General features: G+C 38.0%; 2 protein-coding genes and 1 long non-coding RNA gene across 5 annotated transcripts; 1 reads left to right on the top strand and 2 right to left on the bottom strand.

Annotated features, from left to right (window-relative positions):
- Positions 1-3592: 3592 nt before the first annotated feature.
- arrdc3a (arrestin domain containing 3a) lies at positions 3593-11824 on the bottom strand. The gene is made up of 8 exons (XM_048189163.1): positions 11344-11824; positions 9018-9099; positions 8778-8925; positions 8559-8661; positions 7639-7895; positions 6532-6694; positions 6148-6290; positions 3593-6034 (listed from the first exon to the last, which is right to left on the bottom strand). Exons 1-8 carry the CDS (start codon positions 11621-11623, stop codon positions 5966-5968), a joined length of 1245 nt encoding a protein of 414 aa, XP_048045120.1. The 5' UTR covers positions 11624-11824; the 3' UTR covers positions 3593-5965.
- A 1296-nt stretch (positions 11825-13120) lies between these two features.
- On the bottom strand, positions 13121-18252 carry LOC125267482 (arrestin domain-containing protein 3-like). The gene is made up of 7 exons (XM_048189164.1): positions 17867-18252; positions 17555-17596; positions 17300-17360; positions 15954-16101; positions 15679-15775; positions 14814-15070; positions 13121-14336 (listed from the first exon to the last, which is right to left on the bottom strand). The coding sequence occupies exons 1-7, from the start codon at positions 18126-18128 to the stop codon at positions 14007-14009; spliced, it is 1197 nt and encodes a 398-aa protein (XP_048045121.1). The 5' UTR covers positions 18129-18252; the 3' UTR covers positions 13121-14006.
- Positions 18253-18546: 294 nt separating this feature from the next.
- LOC125267485 lies at positions 18547-19878 on the top strand. 3 transcript variants are annotated; one of them, XR_007184682.1, is made up of 3 exons: positions 18569-18687; positions 18760-18863; positions 18940-19878. It is a non-coding gene; the product is annotated as an uncharacterized LOC125267485 (long non-coding RNA). The 3 variants fall into 3 exon arrangements; XR_007184681.1 differs by having other exon boundaries at positions 18628-18863; positions 18940-19160; positions 19589-19878; XR_007184680.1 differs by having other exon boundaries at positions 18547-18863.
- The last annotated feature ends 147 nt before the right edge of the window (positions 19879-20025 follow it).

Consider the following 20025-nt stretch of genomic DNA (forward strand, 5'->3'; position numbering starts at 1 on the left):
CATTGCACTTAACCGTCAGGAACTTGAACCTTTGCCCATATAGTGTAGACAGGCCCAAAGTTATGCAGTCTATCCTGGGACCCATAAACTCAGGGACCTCAACTAGCTTGAGAAATCTCATACTATCAAATTCCCTCCTCCTTATCCACAGCCATGCTGCAAAACAAGCTGAAGCAAATGACTTCTGCATGTCAATAGCTCTGAGAGCTCTCGCAGCTGTTCCCTTCACTAGTTGTGTTTGCTTTGTTGCCATGATCACAGATGGGTGTGAATGTTTGGGTTTTTATGGTAGCCTTTATTTTACAGTGAGACATGTTTGGATTGAAAACTGAGCAGTTTCATGTAGATTGCCTATTATATGTTGTAGTATTAAAAACAGAAAAATTGTAAACAGCATGTTCCACTTCAAAGGCATCAAAAGGTGAAATGGTGCTCTAAATGTAGAATTGTTAAAAACCCTTGAATAATCTCTTGCTATAGGCCTACTGTGGAAATATCCCAGTAATACCTGCATCGTGTACTGCACTTTCCACTTACTATATACAAATGTACAACAATATTTTGATAGACAAAGTAGGAGTAGCAAAGCTCTGTCAAGCTTGCTTCCCAGTGATGCTCCAGGTCAATGTCCTCCTCTTCTGCTCTTGATGGGAACATTGTGAAGATGTTCAATCATCTCTCTAGCACTGATCATTCTGAAAAACCGGCTCTTTTAAAAGGTACAGAACATTAGGGATGCGACGGGCAAAGCAAAACAAAATGGAAAAAGAGCTGACAGAGACTGAAACTAGATGCAATGAACGATAAACCGTAGATACAAGGAAATTGCGTCAGGAGCTTTTTTCACAATTTCTCACAAACTGGTCTCTTTACAGTTAAAATAACAGACCAAATCTCTTACATCACACAGTGCATTATCATTTTTACTGTTATACTGTGTATATAACTACAAGATATTAAGCACTCTAAAACAAGATAGTTAAGTTATGGGCACATGACCATATCCTTCTAGAAGCTTCATCTGTACGTTCCCCTTTGAGCGTGAGGCTCCTGGCGAGGAGGTACGGCAGTAGGATTTAGTAGTTATTGGAAAAAGCTCAGACCTGTGTAGCATCAGCATGGACTAAATCAGCAGCTGCCACTGCTAGTAATCCCACCTCTCTTTTTGTTGGGGCCCGGGGTCAGCACCGTACAAAGGGCCTGACCTGCAAGAGTCAGTAGAGCAGAGGCCTAGCAGGACAGAATAAAGTACTTGGTCAAAGCTGACTCATCAGAGATCCTAGAAGCAGCACTCAACTGCCTGTAGAGAAGACAATACTGTTGTAGACTTATGTAACACACCCGCTAGCTGCAACCTGCTTAGCTGTGTGAGGAAATCATTTCACATTTCATTGCCTCATGCTATCTTGTCCTCATTTTCAGTTGGCAAAACAGCATCTACTAGGTTGAAAAATAAGATTGTTCATCTTTCAGCATGATATACATACCGTTCAGCATGATATACTACCGTTCAAAAGATTGGGGTCAGCAAGATTTTTTTTTTTTTTTTTTTTTTTAGAAATCTCTTATGATCACCAAGGCTGCATTTATTTGAAAAACAGTAATATTGTAAAATATTATTACAATTTAAAATAAATGCTTTCTATTTTTATATATTTTAAAATGTAATTTATTCCTGTAATGGCAAAGCTGAATTATCAGCATCATTACTCCAGTCTTCAGTGTCACATGATCCTTCAGAAATCATTCTAATATGGAGAAAACAAAATAAATAATAAAAACTCAATTGTCTAACAATGGCAGCTGAGAAGGTCATTCTTTGTGTTCTTTTTGAAGAAATTTCAGAGCCTGATGAAATCGGTATGCAGTTAAAGAGACACCCAGAGAGAGGAGAAGAGAGAGTGTTTCTTACTTTATATTCCTGACTCCTTATGCTCTATCCTGTGCGTGCGAGTCTACATCCTAAAACCCAATCAATAAACAACTCATGAATGACGCAACTACAATGGATTTTCTAAATATGTCACACTGAGTAGCAAATCAATAATCAGTTTGTGGTCAAAATGAATATGTAACCTTACACTTCACCTCAGGCAATGCAAATACCCATTTAAAAATAAGCATAGATCAAAATTTAATAATTTGCTCAGTTTCAAAGGCAAGGCTTAAGCCTAGTCCCAGACTTATATGCATGTTTGAACTGAAATCAACTTCCACTGACATATCTTAAAATATGTCAGTGCCATCATTTTGTCTAAAGATACACACCTGTAATGGGGTTTTCTAAGGCACATTTATAAAAAGTGACTTAAATGTCCTAATTTAAGACCTGTTCCTGGCTTATTCTAAGCCCTGTCTGTGATACCAGGCAATTTAATGTTAAATAAACCTTCTGAGCGATAAGTGAGTAAAAAGGCATTTTAATGATTATGAAAGTTCAAATCCATTGGAAGAAAATGTGGTAAAGAACAGAATTCATTATGTGACTATAATTAAAAACGACAGCCATAGTTTCCTTATTGTAGCATGGCTTAGAATCGGGTGTAACAGTTTCCTATGTTTTTGGCCAGTTCTAAGATAAGCCTTAGTTTATGTGTTAGTATTTACAACCAACCCCGCTGGCCAAAGTTTGTGACCTCACTTGGCCCCGAAAGTCACTTCTTGACCCTAGTGCCACCTGATAAGCTGAGGTCAGAAGGTTAGCCCTATAAACCAAGCTGGCGTCTTGGAGTCTAACACCTTAAAGAAGTTTCAACCTTATCTCGAAATGATCTGCATCTTGAAGCAACAGCAATGCAAAGGACTAAATGTAAAAAAGAAAATTATTCTTATGGTGCACTAAGTTAGATGATCAGTTATTACAAAATATTCCACAAAATATTTTATATACAAAATATTTCACAGACAAGGCTTAAATAAATTTCCAGACTAAATTGCATGTTTGAGCTCTTTTAACTGAAAGCAACTTGCACAGGCATATCTTAAAATATGTTTATTGTTTTGTCTCAAGATGCACACCAGTAATGTTTTTTTTTTTTTTTTTTTTTTTTCTAAAGCATGTAAGTTACTTAAATATCCTAATTGAACTAAGACCTAATCCTGGCTTAATTTAAGCCCTGCCTGTGAAACCAGGCCATTATAAAAATTAGTTTGAGTTAAACCATGTGTTTTTTTGATTATGTGCACACTAAATTAATGAAAACTCAATTTGTGTAACTGCTAGAATGGCCTGTGGGGGCGTTGTTGCTAATGAAGATACAGCACTGAAGTTTTAAATGTGTCCGGATGTGATTTTTCCCCCAAAACAGTTCAGCAGAAGCTCTGCCTTAGGGTTAGGGATTAGTGTTTGGTGTAGGTGATCAGCACTGTGATTGACATGACCAATGAAATCTTTAGAATCGGCTGCAAGGTGGTTTCCGCTGAACTGGTTTGAAGAAAAAAAAAAATATGCAAAGTGTCCATATTTCATACAAGTGGACTTTCTGATGTTTTAAGTTCTGATCAGCAGCCTGTTTGCTTTGATGCACTAATTTCAGCATAGTAGATAGTGAAAATGAAATCATCATTAAATAAAGCAAAAGTACAACAGAAGTTGAATGGATTTTTAGGTTTATTTATTTCCAAGGAAGAACTAAGACAAAAGTTAAAACCATTACGAACATACATTTCAGTCATTATCTAATGTTCATAATGATCTCTGAAATGAAATCACAATGAAATAAGACAAAATATACCACTGAGACAAAATAAACTCAAGAAATATTGCACTTAATTTCTAAAACATACCATATTTCCATTAAAAGGTTATTCTTGACAGAGTCAAGAGTTTAGCTTTAACACTGGACTACACGGAAGGCCAAGCGTTAGACTATAGTATTGACCGACCACAAAAAGAAGCACTTTTCTTTTTGTGTTTAAGCTTATTCTTTCATTAGTAGCCAATTTTGGTTTGGTTTGAACTATAAAACACAAGAGAGAAGCGGATCATTTTCTTCTTATAATCATCTCTTCAGTTTTTGGATGACCCATTTCTCTAAGGTGTGCTACAGCTATTGTTCCCATAATAACTGAGACGAGAGGATCTGTATAAGATCGTTTGTCTGAAAAACAAACACTGAATGCCCAACAGTATTCAACAGGACCCATAACTGAAAACCGAAACCCATTCAAATCAAAAGTGGCATGATCAATGCTCGCTTTGAAGGACTTCCTGGTTTTCCCTTTTTGTCCTTAAAACTAAACCACAATCTGTAGAACTAAAAGGATAACAAATAGGATGTTAGCATGTTAAGATCAGTACTTCATCAAGGCCACTATGTTAAGACCACTTTATTTTGCTCCAAAAACTGCTGATTCATGACCCCCCCAACCTCAACACCCACCCCCATAACCTATAACACACACAATGTGTATGCACACAAATTCTGACTAATTCTATAAACCCAAACTATTTAAGTTGCTAAATAGTCGAATGCCAACATTTCTCCAGACCTCAACCAGACATGAGCAGATCTATGGTTTCAATTCAGTAAAAAAGTGCTCAAAATGTAGGCCAAGCATGATCAGAGCCTAAACTACTTTTGTAGTCGAATGAGTTTTAAAAACAAATGTACAACTCATTTCAACTGGATTCGGATATCTCTGGATAGGATCCAGAGTCCTCGTTTGCTTTACAACTTGGCTTTTTAAGCATTTGTGCCTTTCTTTGGGTCATATCTGGCTTCACCAGTCTGAAGAAACATTACGTCAAATGTAAGTCTTCTGGTGCAGAAGGACAAAAAGGGAATGTCGTAAGTCTTTGAAAGCTGCCTTGCATCTTTGTGCATATCTCTTCTCTTTATTGAATCGGTTTTTCAGTACTGAATCTGAATTTCCTTCTATAGTCTCCTTCCTTGAACTGAAACAGTGCAACTGAAACATAATCTACACCATTTTTTTTTCATCATTTGGCAAGTGAGATCACCTGAGACTGAGTGCTTTTTTTTCAGGCAGTGCAATCTCGAAGCCTGCACCGCTACACACTACAAACAGAAAGGCAACTAACTTTTCAGGCATCCTGCCCAGACCCCACCCTGTTTTATCTCTCTGCTCCGATCGCACACATGAACACCAAGTCCCGGACTTTTGCTCCTCTACCAAACAACACGTGCAGCAAATTTAACACCAAGCAAACCACGTTTGGCTTAAAGGCATTCTACATTTAGAGCCAAAAATAAAAGTCCATTTGAACAGGAAAAAATAAAGCAAAAGCCACACTTGGGTTATGAGTCGGTGAGGCAACGTTGCAAAAGCTTTCAGACAGCATGTTACCGAGAGCAGATTATCGACTGAGGAAACACAATCAATGAAAACTACAGACCTCAAAAGAGCTTAAACAAGATCAGTGCATTATGTCAGTCCATTCAGTCTGTTATTCCTCAGAATCTGTTCTTTGTGTTGTTTGTAATTTGTGCGGCTCAAGCGAAACTGTTATAAGCCTATAATCTCTTAGTCCAAGAGGCCGAAAACTGAAATAAAACAATCAGTGATTTTAAAACTCAAGTGAGGAAAACAAACATGTGCAAACAGAAATCAAAAACTGAGGCAAGAGAATGACGCGTTTCTCTCAGATGTACTGCGAATGGCTGCGGTCGTAGTGTTTTCTTGCATTTCTCTTCAGATCTCGGACAAGGTCTGCATGTTCTTTGTCAACATTTTCTTGAAAAGCATGAGAAAAATGACTACTTTGACAAAGCTCTGCAGGCTTAGTCCGGTGGGGCATGTCCCATCCACGGGGGGGGGGGCCGAATCTCTGGGTCGGGTAATTTGCCAGTGACTTCCTGCACCCTTACATATGGATTTCTCCATGGAGGAGGTTTGTTTTCTCTTGGTGGTGACAGCAAAGCGAACAATCGCTGTCATCGGGAGATAAACAAACGTGAAAGCTCCTAAAGCCCAACCGCTTTGGACTCATTCCATGCATTTCTCAACGTGATGGGCAGGTGTCGAGTCTCTGCTCCGCGGTCGATGTGGCTTGATCTGGATGTGGATCAATCTGATGGAGACGGGAACAGAAAAACAGCTGCCGTGAGTCGAAAGCATGTAAACATGGCTGAAATCTGCCTCCTGAGAGAAATATCAACATTTTCAAAAACACTAAAAGCTTACCTCAGAGTAGGGTGGAGGGGGTCGGAAGCGGAACTCCTGGATGTAGGCCAATAACGGGGCTTCAAAGTTCTCCCGCCCTGACGACACTTCCAGACAGCTCTGCCTCTGGTCTTCTGTGACCACCTCTGCATAGGCTGGAGGAGCTGCATACAGAAAAAGTAAATGTTAATACTGTCACTATGCCAACCATGATATCTATTTCTTCTCTGCGTACAATGTTATCTCCACTTCCTCTTTTGGTGTCTTATTTGAAGGAACACTAAGCAACAAGTTCTTTCTCTGTAATCTGAGAAAAGTCAGATCTAAATCACATGAATTCCATATGTACCAAATCCTGACTCTCATTATATTGCAAACATGCCTCGAAAAGGAAAAGTTCCTTACCTTCAGGCCTCTCAGGGAGGGCCATGCCTAACCAGCTCATGGTCATGCTGCACTGACTGCTCACAGAAGATGTACGGCTACCAAATGGATGGAGGGGGATGGTGCCAATCACCAGGGGCAGGTTTAAAGACAGGTTCATGGCTCCTGGGATATCTACATACACCTGCAGATAATAATAATGGGATTTTAGGTTACAAATTTCACAAATACCTTGATTTGTAAATATGACCATCCGGTTGTTAAGTCTGACGCCAATGCGTCACCATTTCCAGGTCTAAATGCTTCTTTGTATCCAAAAAGCAAACAAATGGTGCTTATATACACTCATGGTGTGCAGTACTATCAATAAAAAAAAAATCATGATCCTAACCTTACCATCCATACCAAAATTTCTGTTGGCCAGACAGTGCTTTATCTTTTTTGAATTGATAAAGTACTGGTGTCCAGGACACTGTGAGCTCAGAGACTGCAATGTAAACCGTCAGGTTTTAGAGTGCTAGGCTCATAAACGGCTAAATGGAATAGAGACTTGGACCCTGAAATGGTATTTGATGAGTCATGATTTAACAAGAATCCTGCTTTAAAAAAGTAGGGATGACCCAATCATTGTGCCAGAGTATTTTCAATCACTTTAGATAAAAAGCTTCTGCCAAAAGGCAAGAAACTAAAGAATTTGAAGGAGGCAAAAAATATAACAGCATTATTTATGTATTCACAGCCTATCAACAATGTATCTTCAGAGCTGGGTGATGAACTGAAATGGTAAACTCTAATATTCGGATATGAGCAATGACAGATTAGTTTATGGGGTTAATAGGCCATTAACACTCAATGGCCTGAATTTCATTAGATATTTTAGGCTGATCTTCTTATCAGTATGTGCTGGGAGTACTTGGCATAATCTTCTTATCATTCATTGTGCTGCATGTGTGGAAGAGCAAGAGGGGCTTTCAAGAAACTGATCATTTTGCTGCTTGAAATTGACATTAAAAGCTCTGAAATTACTTATTTACATTTTAAGCTATAGAAAATGCCGGGACTTGTAGAGATGATCGGTAATCACATAAAAACTAAAATCAATACAAACTAAAAAAGCACTTGACATACCATGAGTGAGTACTCCACTCTAATGATACTGCAGTCGAGGATGGAGGGTGATACAGGAGGGATTTTCAACATTTTTCCATTCCATGTCTCCGTCTTGCCAGAAGAAAGAGACTCCCCTCGGATGTTGGCCACCAATTGCTTGATCTCCTTCATCTTCCCTTTGGCAAAGAAGGTCTGCGTTTGGTAAATGGCGGCCTTTGGCACAACCATACGCGAGGAGCAGTTTTCAATTTCTGCAAAGATCTGAATGGACTCTCCTGTGTGAAGAAATGATGTATTGTAAATGGTACCAAAAAGTATCAAGAGGCATCATGTAGGGCTGCAACAATTAAATCGATAACATTGCTAAAATAATTTATAACAAATTTCATTAACGATTAAATATGCCACTTTACAGTAAAGAATAAATATACATGATTATAAAATATTTGCTTATATTAGTAGTAATTGTGGTTTTAATGAGAGCAGTAGCAGTCAATTGACTATTGTAATGGAATACAAATATGTTCAGATGAGTGAATGCGTTACTCTTTTGGTTTTCTTTATTACCATTTTTAATTTAGTGATTTTAAGTTTTGCTTTTAAATGGTAAGCAATCCATTTAAATGTTAACCCCCTTTTTTGCACATTGTTTAATTGCACATAGCTTACATAGATACATTTACTATAGGCCTATTTGTTTCTATGGTCTTCAGCTTGCACATTGTTTGAAGGACAACATTGGGCAGTATGTGGTATAACAATTTTGTAAATAATGGATTTTTTTTTAATTATTAATTTTTCAATTTTTTTTTTTTTTTTCATTTTTGGATTAATGTAAGAAATAATTGACAGAATAATTGAAAATAATCATTAGTTGCAGCCCTTGTATCATGTAAAAATACAGTGGGGTCCAAATGTCTAACTGTCAGATGATTTACCTGGAGTATAACCCTTCCGTTCAATTTTGGCACTTAAGGAGATTGGACCTGAGGTGCAAAACCAGCAGCATAGCGTCTTTTCTTTAGTTCCTGCCTGGGGAGACTGTGCAAAGCAGAATAACAAAACTTTAGAATGCAAGAACCTTTAATGGTTAATCTTCACCATTGCATTGATGAATCAGGAACGAATAGAGTGATGCAAATGATGCAAACACTCACCAGCAGGAGAGGAGTGTTGATGTCGATGTGTTCAAAGACAGTGAACTCTTTCTTGGTCTTCATAGGCAGAAGCCATGGCCTGTGCAGCTCAGCCTTCACCCAGTAGCGCACACTGCCATGCTTCCCTTCGAACGAGGTAGCCAGAGGTCTGCATGTGCATGACACAAAGAAAATAAGAGTTATAACATACAGTACAGATGAATATTATAAGGTTGGGTGCCACATTTGATCAAAACTCACGTTTGTGGAAGCTCAAAGCTGAATGCATACTCATGTCTTCCTGAATGAATAGTGGTGAGTCCCTCCTCAGAGTTATCATCATCTGAAACAGAAGAGAATAATATTCCAAATATACCTTACCTGCCAAAGCATTGATCATCTTCTTGTTTGTTACATGATCTAATTTATTCAAACACATAAGCATACTTCTGCTAAATGCTTAAACGTAAACATAAGCACACTTCATAAACCCCATATGCATCACTATTAAATTTTACCCATGAATTCTGAGTGTTTATTGCACTTGAAACACAGGTGTATTCAGCTTCAGTATTTATTGTGAATGGGATAAATACTCGTAAGATCCACTGCAGTTCACATGAAACATAAGGTAAATATGAAACAAAATTCCAACGTTAAATAATGTTTGTGTAACACACCAAAAAGCACCGGTGGCTTTCGTTTTGCCAGCTCAGCACTCAGCTTAGCGGAGCTATGGTAAACAAGCACGGAGCTGTCAATCAAGGGCAGACTCCAGCAAGAGAAGACCGGCCTAAACCGGAGCCAACTGCTTCACTGTGCAGGAGCGCTCATTACGTATTCAGTGTGCGGCGGCGGGCGCGTGCGTGTTCGCGCGCGTACACACAGTGCCCGGACTACGCGTGTGCTGCGGCGTGGACCTCAGGAGTGATCTCCCATTCAGCAAAACACGTGCGAGAAATATGACCCAAAAAATTAATTAAAAAACACCAGCAATCACAAACGACAGAAAACCGACCAGTTTCCATAATAAATCGACCTTTATTGTAAATCAATCATACAGAAACAGCAAATTAAAACAATTAAACACGTTATTTAGATTAGAACTTTACAGAAGAATTAATTTCTTTGAAATTACAATACGTATGCAATTAACAAAGCCATAACATGCACTACTTGATTGATACAAAGGGTTTCAACATTCAAACACTGACTTGCACGTTCTGAACCAGAAGCAGCTCAGGTTAACAAAAACTTTACAGCGAATGAATATGGAAAAAGTTATAATACAATTTTGGTGTATTCTTGAGGTCACATTTCCTCCTGGGTAAAGCAACGTTTCACACTTGCAATTTAGTAACGCTGTGTTTTGAAGTTCTGCTTATAGTGCCAAATGTACAGTATGTAACAATGCAGCGGTAGAACGTTACATCAAGTTGTTTGGCAACAGACGACCAATGAGCTGCCTCGGTGCTTACCTCATTAAATATTCTGAACAGTTGCAGAAACTGTGGAAGGTGCTGAGAGAAAACTGAAAATGTCGAACAGCTAACGGCGTTCAAAACAAACGTTTTAGGTGGCCTAAACAGCCAGAGCGGACAAACTCACAGGTCGTGAGCCGCTGCATTTGTCAAATAAAAGTTTTCGACCTCATGAATATGCAAATGAGGGTTTTATAAATATACAGTGTGAAACCAGATTACCCAGGAATATGATTACTCTGGCCAATTTCAGGTATGAAAAGTCCAATAAGTTCATGCAATAACATTATGCAGAGAGGTTGTCAGTCAGCATTGACATTTTATGGAATAATGGACCACTGAATGCATTTAAATTTAACAGCCACAACTGTATATGTGCAAGGTTGCATATTACAGCCACTGGTGCAAAGTTGCTGTTTTTCTCACTTTCCGCAAAAGCATGATGTCATAGAAGACACGTTGGCGCCTCCACCAATCAGAGACAAGAACGGCTAGACACTGCATCAAAACAGGATTGAACCGCTTCTAACAATGGGTGGAAACTTAAGACATTATGCCGAAAGATCTGTCATTACGCTGACATTATATGCAATTTATGGTCGTTGTTTTTTCCAAAAGAATGTATAGTGGTAGAGCACCGAAGACGAATCTCGTTTTTCACAAGGCTGTAGCATGAGATGAGCAAACTGTGTGGCCACCATTCATTCATTCAAGCTGTCACTGACACCTGAAAGAATGTTGAAGTGTAGTCCAGAATAAAAAAAAATAAATAAAAAAAAATACTTAATATCACGTATGTAGACGCTCTAAATTGGATAGTGAAAATTGTGTTTTGCCGAATCATTATTTTTTTTGAATGGCTGATGATGTTCCATGTATAGTGTATTATTGTCCATTAATAAGCCAATCAAACCCAACAAATGAATACATAAATCGATAAAGAAAAGAAAGATATATGCATGTCTACAGATCCACCGGTCAACAAGTACTGTGCAGCATCCAAAGTATGTCATGTCATCCTGGACCACTGAGCATCCCACCAGTACATTCAACTGCTCCTTTCTGAACAAATCTACACTGAGAGCATGTTTGATCTGCATTCTTACCTCTTTCATGGCCAATAAGGATGTCTCTGTGATTCAGATATTCCACTTCTTCTGTATAATTTTGAGTGTAGGCAGTGTTGGATCCAGCATTTCGTGATTCTGTCCAACGAACTTTTGCGAATCCTTTTGCATGTATTTTAAGTGACTTTACACGAATCTCCCCGGTGACTTCAATAATAACTCTTCCTGAGACGGAGTCCCCGCTTGAGAAAACAGGGACATTGCTGTCATTTAGACAGTCGTAGCTTACAATGAAGCTCTTTACCTTTCCTAGCACCATGGTGGCAAGAAAATAATGTACAAACTTTTGTAGACAAAAAAATCACACGGCAAAGTCTATGAAAATAATCTCTTATGAAAAAAAGCGAGAGTTAACACTGGATAGTGTCATTGAGATGCGAGAGCTGAATAACAGCAAAAGATGCTGTTATCGCGTCTCGGTGAAGGCTTGATGGTCTGCAATGAAAGACGGCGAAATTTCGCCACCGGCTCACTTTAAGCGCTGCTCTTGTGAAAAACAAGTTAGTGCGCATGCGCGGGGTTCTTATCCGTCCCCCTTCTTCCGCTTTTTGTGCAGTTCTTTGACCGGGACTCGGGAGACAAATAACAGCGAACAGCTGAGCAGTGTATTAAAAGAATACGTGGAAGTCTGAACGTTTTTCACACGTTTAGGTAGAGCTCCACATTAATATTTGAACAGTTTGGTTATAGAGTAACATGTTATAGTCTGATAAGTGAATTTAGCTCTGTTTACACAATGGAAACGCACAACAGGAACATACAATGCCTTGGCCAATTTGTTATTTTCCAACATAGTATGACTTGTTTTTATCCAAAATATTTATTTTACTTAAAATTTTACCGCTTGTCTCTGAATGCAGAAATCAGATATTGATATTGATAAAGACATTTACCTAGAGGTCAGTGGCACTTTCACATCATGCTGCCAGTCTGTGTTTAGATAAAGAAGGTGAATTGATGCCAACTGGTACCAGCTTTAAACCATAATATATGTCAACTGAGTTTGCTGAATTTTTTTATATTTATTTCCAGATATTGGGCCAAGCCACACAGGAATGCCTATCCTTCTCTCTCCCACATTTTTAATATTTCTGTATTCTTAAAAGCACTTGTGTAAACTTTGTGCCACTACTCATTTCCATGGAATACAAGCTTCAGTATCGCCTTTGTAAAGATGGCATAAGGAGAAAAAGTAGCCTAATACTGAAATCATTATTATAGATGAGGTTGATTTTCATAATTTCACTTGCAGATTTATCTGCTGTGTAGACCTACAGTACATGTTGCTTCAAGCTGTGAAAACTGATGCTCCACCCTGCAGCTGCAGAAACTCTTGCTTTCTGCTGTGTCTTGCTTTAATCGCTTGTGTGTGAACGAATTACGATGGGTTCTGCTGCCCTCTAGTGTTTTTTCTGGAGAACAGTAATTCGAAACCAATTTCCCCCAAAAAGTTATAAACAATAGCATATAGTTATAATTTTCCTGGTTGGAGCTTAACATATTGTTTACATTAATTTATTTGTTTTTCTAAGAAGATGGTTTCGTTTCAGTGTGACTTATATAATTAAGTCACATATAACAAATACAGGTTCCTGAGAAATGTAATTTGCTAAAAATGTAAACATTAAACATTTTAGAAACTTTAGCAACTAACATTAATGTTCGTGATAAGTAGACCTAAAGTGTCTTTAGACTCTGAAAATGTTTGCCTGGTGTTGGGCAACACAACACGATTTTCAAAAATGAACTGTAAGACATTGTTGAAATGGTCAGTAGAGAAAAGTAAACATGGGTTGGGCTGATCTGTCAGAGACTGTTGACATCAAGGAAGTTTTACTTTGTGTGCAAGTGTGTTGGGGGATGGGGATGTATGATCAAAATCTCATTTGAATTAGCATGGTGATATATGCATAATTGCAACATAGAACTAAAATGTAAGACATTTTGAGTTTATTCAGAGTTTAGTATCTGCTTTTTTTGATGATCAAATTCTTTTGATATCTTCATTTTAAGATGCTTGAAAGTTCCAAGTGCAGTGTGTGTTTTAATAATAATAATAATAAATCCAATAACAAACTCAGGAGATAACAACCAAATCAAACACAAACAATACCAGACAATGAACTGATGAAATACAGATAGAGTAATCAACAGAAAACAGAACAGATGTGTGGAACTAATTAACAACCAAGAAAACGAACTTGGGAACGCAGGCAAACTCAGGTAGACAGGAACGGGGAAAACAGAACCAAAACACACTAAACACGTGACAATAACTTTGTAAAGACACATGGCAAATATGTAAAAGTTTACAGTTCATAGATCATTTTATCATGATCCAGAGGTCAAAAAGTGAAAATTTAGAACTAAAAAAGCTGCAATATGTTCTAAAAAGAACAACATGCAGTACTATCAGATTCAACTAAAGAAGTTGAAGTAATCAGGGATAAAGGTTTTTTTTTTTTTTTTTTTTTTTTTTTTTTAATAAACTGCAGCTACATTCCCTGTAAAATGAAAAAAAAAAAAAAAAAAAAATTAGAAAAGTCACTGATAGACACTGAGCTTAATTCATGCAGATAAAACCATGAAGTTATAATTGACACATCATAAGTGGTGGTCAGAGGTTTGTCTGGTGAAGGAGACTAATAAGACACATTAGGGGAGGATTCTTTAGTGCTTTGATTTGGATCATAAACTGGTGCAGATGGAGTCGGATGGAAACCAGGCAGCTCTGCATTTGGATCTGGATAAAGCCCTGCAGCAGCTCCTGGATGGGGTAGAGCTGTAGGGTCATATAAGTTGGGGTAAAGTTCTGCATATGGAGGTGGTTGTCCAGCAGGATAGGGCACAAGGTTAGGCTGAGGTGGTGGATATGACTGGAATCCTGCAGGTAGGCCTTGCCAGTCAGCTGGAAGAATAACCACAGGGAATCTGACTGCTGGATCTGAGGCGAAAGACACATCCAGAGACACCTAAAAGACAATCATGTACAGAATAGTTTAAGAGAACTGTGACACTATGTGTTGAAGTTACAAAGGAGAGAAAACAAATCAATTATACATTTTTGCTTTACTCTTTGTTAGAAAGTCTTGTCTGTGCTGTAAAATCAATGTTTTTATAGACTCTTTTAGTACAGAAATTAAAAAGCATTTGAGAAATTTGTGAAAATTAAAGGAATAATTGCCTAATTTCTTTCATTTACTCACTATTATGTTGTTTCAAACCTGTATGACCTTCTTTCTTCTGCAGGACACAAATGAAGATATTCTGAAATTTAAATTATGTTTCAACTGTTTCAATTATTATTATTATTATTATTATTATTATTTAGTACTCCAAAGAAGAAAGAAAGTCGTACAGGTTTGAAATGACATGAGGGTGAGTAAATTTTAATTTTGGGGTGAACTGTCACTTTAAATATGGCAATACTAAGGAAGACGAAGTAGCACCTTGAGTTCATACTGCACTTTTATAATTCTGCAGTTTTCAATGGTGACAGTCAGGTCACGTGGAAGGTTCATGTCCACTATGAATTTTGCCTTTTCTCCAGATGGGATGCGATCTTTAGTTTCTTTGACTATAACCTTAAATCCTTTATTAGTGCTCCCTTCAGCCTTGAACGTCTGTTTCTGCTTGAGGCTGTACTTTAGCTTGACGTCACGAGATGAAGAGTTGTCAACATCAACAGAAACTCGGATTGTTTCACCTGCAGCAATTACAAGGAATTATAAGGATTTAGAGACAACATTTATCAATAATGGGGAAAAAACACAAGTGCTTTTCCATCCAAGTTGTAAATTTAATGTATGTAAAATCTATTCACAGATAAAGCAGTGTTTCCATTCAGTGTGTTCAGGAGAACAAAGCAGTCACATTCAGAAAAACTGTATTTAAAAATCAATGGAAATGGAAGTAAAAAAAAAAAATGTTGTCAGTCTTTCACTTCAGTATTTCAGAATGACTATTTTTTAGAGATTTATGATACTATGCAAAGTAATTGCTCTACTGTTGTCTGAATTATGTAGTCCCATGACTTTTTTGATGCATAAAGGAATTCAGTAAATGTGTTTCCGTCATAGTTTATGCCCGTCTTTTAATGTAATAAAAAAATGTACCCTCAAGTGACCGTATATGTTTTTATGCAAATTTGGGGAATTGTATTTGCATTTGTTGTTTACATCCAGGATTTTTATGCAATGTCTCAAAATGTGCATAAAACTATGTTGATGGAAACCCGTCTACTGGCATTACAGGCTAGTGTCTTCAGTTTAGGCAGCTTTGACTGAGGTGTTTGAGAGATACACAGGTGATCACCTTGCAAATAGCCAGTTTTGTCTGTTGTTACTGTCATTGACATTTTCCCTGAGCCAAAGTGTTTCATCTTCTTGTCTTCTGTGCCAGATTGTGGTTGCTGCATAACAACATATTGAAATGAGTGAACTAAAATCACATTAAATTTCCTCTGAGCTCTTGGTCAAAGCAAATGGTTTAAATCACAATTCTGATGAGTGTATACACAGTTACATAATCTCTCTATTTATCAATAGATGAGTGCCAAAGAGAGTCAAACATGGTATTATAATTCATACCAGTAAATGATCATTAATCCCATCATTCCTGGGTAAAAAGGTTAATTCTGTACATGTAGTAGATGTTGGCCTCCACGGCCTCTTCAGCTTTACGGTCATGACATACTTAACTGAGCCATAATATCCTTTAAAAGATGAAGGCATATTTCTGAAATGAAGGTGAAATAAAAATATTTAGCTTCTCACATATATATATATATATATTTCACTAATTCCATATAACTGACAACTAAGAAAAATCCCAAATTCAGTATCTCAGAAAATTAGAATATTACTTAAGACCAATACAGTAGCTACTGACTCTGCAGAAAGTTGGTGACCGTGCACCTCAGCATATGCTGACCCCGCTCTGTGATTTTACGTGGCCTACCACTTCGTGGCTGAGATGCTGTTGTTCTCAATTGCTTCCACATTGTTATGATGCACTAACAGTTGACCGTGGAAATTTAGTAGTGAGGAAATTTCACGAAGGGACTTATTGCACAGGTGGCAACCTATCACGGTACCACGCTTGAATTCACTGAGCTCCTGAGAGCGACCCATTCTTTTTCAAATGTTTGTAGAAGCAGTCTGCATGCCTGGAACACCTGAATTCAATAATTTGGAGGGGCAAGCCATTTTGGTATCAAGCCATTTTGGTATCAAGCCATTTTGGCAAAGATGATCATGCCTTCGGTACAGAGACTGAAGCTTGATGATCAGTGGACTTTCCTGCAGGACAGCTGTCCCAAAGTATACATCCAAATCTACTTAAGCTTTATTCAGGGATCATCGTAGAATGTTCTTCAGTGGCCTGTACAGTCTTCAGATTGAAATCTCATTGAAAATATTTGGTGGAATTTGTAGAAAGCAGTGGTAACATGAAACCAAAGACTATCAGTGATCTGGAAGCTTTTCAAGCAAGGAATGGGCCAAGATTGCAGTAGAGAGGCGACAGAAGCTTCTAAGCACTTACAGGCAGCATTTATTAGAGGTTATAAAGAATAAAGGATTCTGCACAAAATTTGACTTTTGGGGGTTGAATAATTTTGTACATGTATGTTTAGAGCCAGTTTGATTTTTTTTTTTTTTTTTCATTTTTCATATATATGAATTGGAAGAAGTAGGATGCAGCAAATGGAGTTTCCCCATCGCGTCAGCTTTGACACAATGTCTCGTTCCCTACTCTCGGGAATCCACGGTAACATGAGTAACTCTTGGTTATTCACCCATTTGTTCTCTATATTGTGTTTATGGGCTGTGAATCACACCTGCCGAACATTGTTATTTTTTCAGTGTGCACATATTTAAAAAATAAAGAACAACTACTATTGAAGTACCATTGAAGACTGTATTTTATCACTCACTGTTGAGGCAGCTGAAATCTGAATGGAAAAACATAACTTCCTGGTCTAATCACTGGTCCATCTGAGAAACATAATTGTTTGTATGGGTTAAAAGAGGGTTGTGTTCCCTTTTCAACAAGCATAATTGGTCTACTGTCAGCAAACAATCTTTTCAGTTTTCAGGCAAGATTTTATGTAATTTATTTTTATGCAATTTATTTAATTTTATGTAATTTATTTATTAGTGCAAGGTATAAATGAAAACCCGTCACTTACAAGTCTCTCCACTTACAAGAGTGGTATTCTTTTCACTTTGGCCTGTAGAAATCACAGTAAGAAATACAAGGAGTCAGTTAGTATTTCCCAATCTTACACACACACACACACACACACACACACAAACCAACAACAACAACAACAACTACTACTACTACTACTTCTCTTTTTTTCAGTCACATCTGTTCCTAATTTGACTTGTAAATTCACTATGAGCATTTATTTTACATATGTAGTACATGTGTATATTATTTAATTATATTAAAATATAGTAAACTACTTAATAATCATTTACTATTTTGTGCAACTTACCTTTTTTCGAGCTCTCTTGAATGAAGTATTGCTTTATTTTGAAGTATCTCTCATGGTCGCTGTAGGTTGTTTCATTGTCGCCTGATCCTTCAGACCAGCTCACGTTTGCGTCTCCCGTGAGCTTCACAAAAAAACTATCCACCTTTATTTCTTTGGTCACTTCCAAAATAACTCGCCCCTCCACAATGTCCCCACTAGTAAAAATATTGCTATCGTTAATGGGGTCATAGTGGACAATAAACTCTTTGATAGATCGTGACATTTTATGTATGTATGTATGTATGTACACTATAGCTACACATTTTAAGCATGTATGTAGGCTACACTACAGCTACACAGCACACAGGCTCTGCTCGTTCTCGTAGATGAAGAGGGACTGACATTCTTTTGACATAAAGCACTTGTTGAGGATGTGACGCTTCCTCCAATTGCCTGGTTAGTAATTAGATTGCATAACTATATCCGACACAGGGTTTTGTTCAGTGCAGTCTGATGGTTTATTTATTTATTTTAAATTGAAGATAGGATAAATAAAGGACACAGCATAGCATAAAATGCTAATGATTTTGTTTTTTAACAATTTTAGAGAAGACATAAAACAATCAAATTCCACTATAAACACTTTAAACATTGGGGATGAATTTAAGCAATATATATATATATATATATATGTGGTGATGTTATCCCCCACTTTTCGTTAATTAGAGCAAAATGGTACATTCCATCTGTATAAAAAAAAGGATGAGTCTGACATCTAGGGCACGTCATTTGGGGTCTCGGTGCTGACGTCATTTCTGGTGCGCCGTGTTGATGTCCTGAAGGTAAGCGTTGCTGGTGGCAGCTGCAGTCTTGCATATGTTTGGACGGGGTAATTTGACACCCATGTATTTCAGTGTGGCTGAGGAGTATGGTAGACGCGTTGAGCAACTTTATTTCTGCGAACCTTGTGGCTTGCACGCCATTGAGTGTGCGGGGTGGTGCGAGTCTTTATTTGCAGGTATGTGCATTTCATGTTTGGGTTAATGGGATGGTAATTTCTATTTTTTTTAATGCCATGTCTTATATTTTATTAGTGACACGGGAGCCAGGAGGTGTTGCAGCAGGCTTTGTGGGCGCGGTTAAGCATCGTAATTCCTCTTGTTGAACAACACGATTTATATCATCTCTTAGCTGTAATGAATGCATGAACTGGAACGTTTTCGGACGGCTGGATGGTTTCTTTCTCTCTCCGCGTTGGTTTCTTCGACCGTTCTTCTGCTGTATACTGGATGATGTCATTGCTGCGGCTTTGCAGGTAACCCTAATTCACGTCGTCACCTTGACGACCGGACCAACAGCGCGTTGCCGGCCATCGGTGGCGCATCCAGCCAAATTCAAGAGACTTTAATTTCCGCGATCTGTGGATTTAAAGGGGGTAATTGGGGGCGAAACGCTACGTGTTTGTCACTACTATTGTGTCGTTTTGTGTATGCTGTTATTTTGACTTTATTTTTATTCTGGAACCAGTGTTTGTGTTTCACCTGTTTGTTTATCTGATGCATATTTATGGTATGATCCTGTGCTCTTAACAATTAATGAACATCAGCTAGGACGATCACTATTGATTTGTGACATTTGATCCCTTTAACAGCATGTGCTACGTATTTTTGGTCAAACCATAAGGTGGAAAGTGTTACTGTATGTGTGCGCTTGTGTCTCATCCTGTTCTCTTTTTCCCTTCAGAATTGGGGTACCAGTATTAGCCAGTGTCCTCTGTGTGTGGTGGTGGTTCGGCTGTCGGCTTGCAGTGTTCACAACGGGTGTTGTTGGTGCTGTGTTGTGAGAGCACGAGTGTTTGCTGTGTTTATCCGATAGGCAAGACGAATTCCCCAGTTCTGAAGCGGTAAACTCATGTCTGTATGGATGTGCAAGAAGTTTTATGAGTGATCGTACTCCTCTTTTAACTTTTATACATTAAAGAGAATGGTCTTGTATTTTTCTGATGTTTATTAAATAAAAGTTTGTGTAATGTACATTGTCGTCTGATACCTGTCCAGCCACTGCTTATCTGTGTGTGTGTGGTACTTTGTGTACCCGTGGGTCCCCGGCCCATTTCCGGGGTGGCGTAGTCGAGCTGTTGCCATATTTGGCTTAATTGTGTAAAGCTGTTAATAGCAGAA

The sequence above is a fragment of the Megalobrama amblycephala genome, linkage group LG4, assembly GCF_018812025.1.
Source record: "Megalobrama amblycephala isolate DHTTF-2021 linkage group LG4, ASM1881202v1, whole genome shotgun sequence".
Taxonomy (NCBI): domain Eukaryota; kingdom Metazoa; phylum Chordata; class Actinopteri; order Cypriniformes; family Xenocyprididae; genus Megalobrama; species Megalobrama amblycephala.

Coding starts and splice junctions, on each gene's coding strand:
- LOC125267482 (XM_048189164.1), bottom strand. CDS start 18,128: ATGTCACGATCTATCAAAGAGTTTATTGTCCACTATGACCCCATTAAC. Junction 16,102..17,299: donor AGATTTCAGCTGCCTCAACA/GTGAGTGATAAA, acceptor CCTTCATTTCAG/AAATATGCCTTCATCTTTTA. Junction 15,776..15,953: donor GGATTAATGATCATTTACTG/GTATGAATTATA, acceptor GTTGTTATGCAG/CAACCACAATCTGGCACAGA.
- arrdc3a (XM_048189163.1), bottom strand. CDS start 11,623: ATGGTGCTAGGAAAGGTAAAGAGCTTCATTGTAAGCTACGACTGTCTA. Junction 8,662..8,777: donor TCAACACTCCTCTCCTGCTG/GTGAGTGTTTGC, acceptor TGCTTTGCACAG/TCTCCCCAGGCAGGAACTAA. Junction 6,035..6,147: donor CCCCTCCACCCTACTCTGAG/GTAAGCTTTTAG, acceptor CGTCTCCATCAG/ATTGATCCACATCCAGATCA.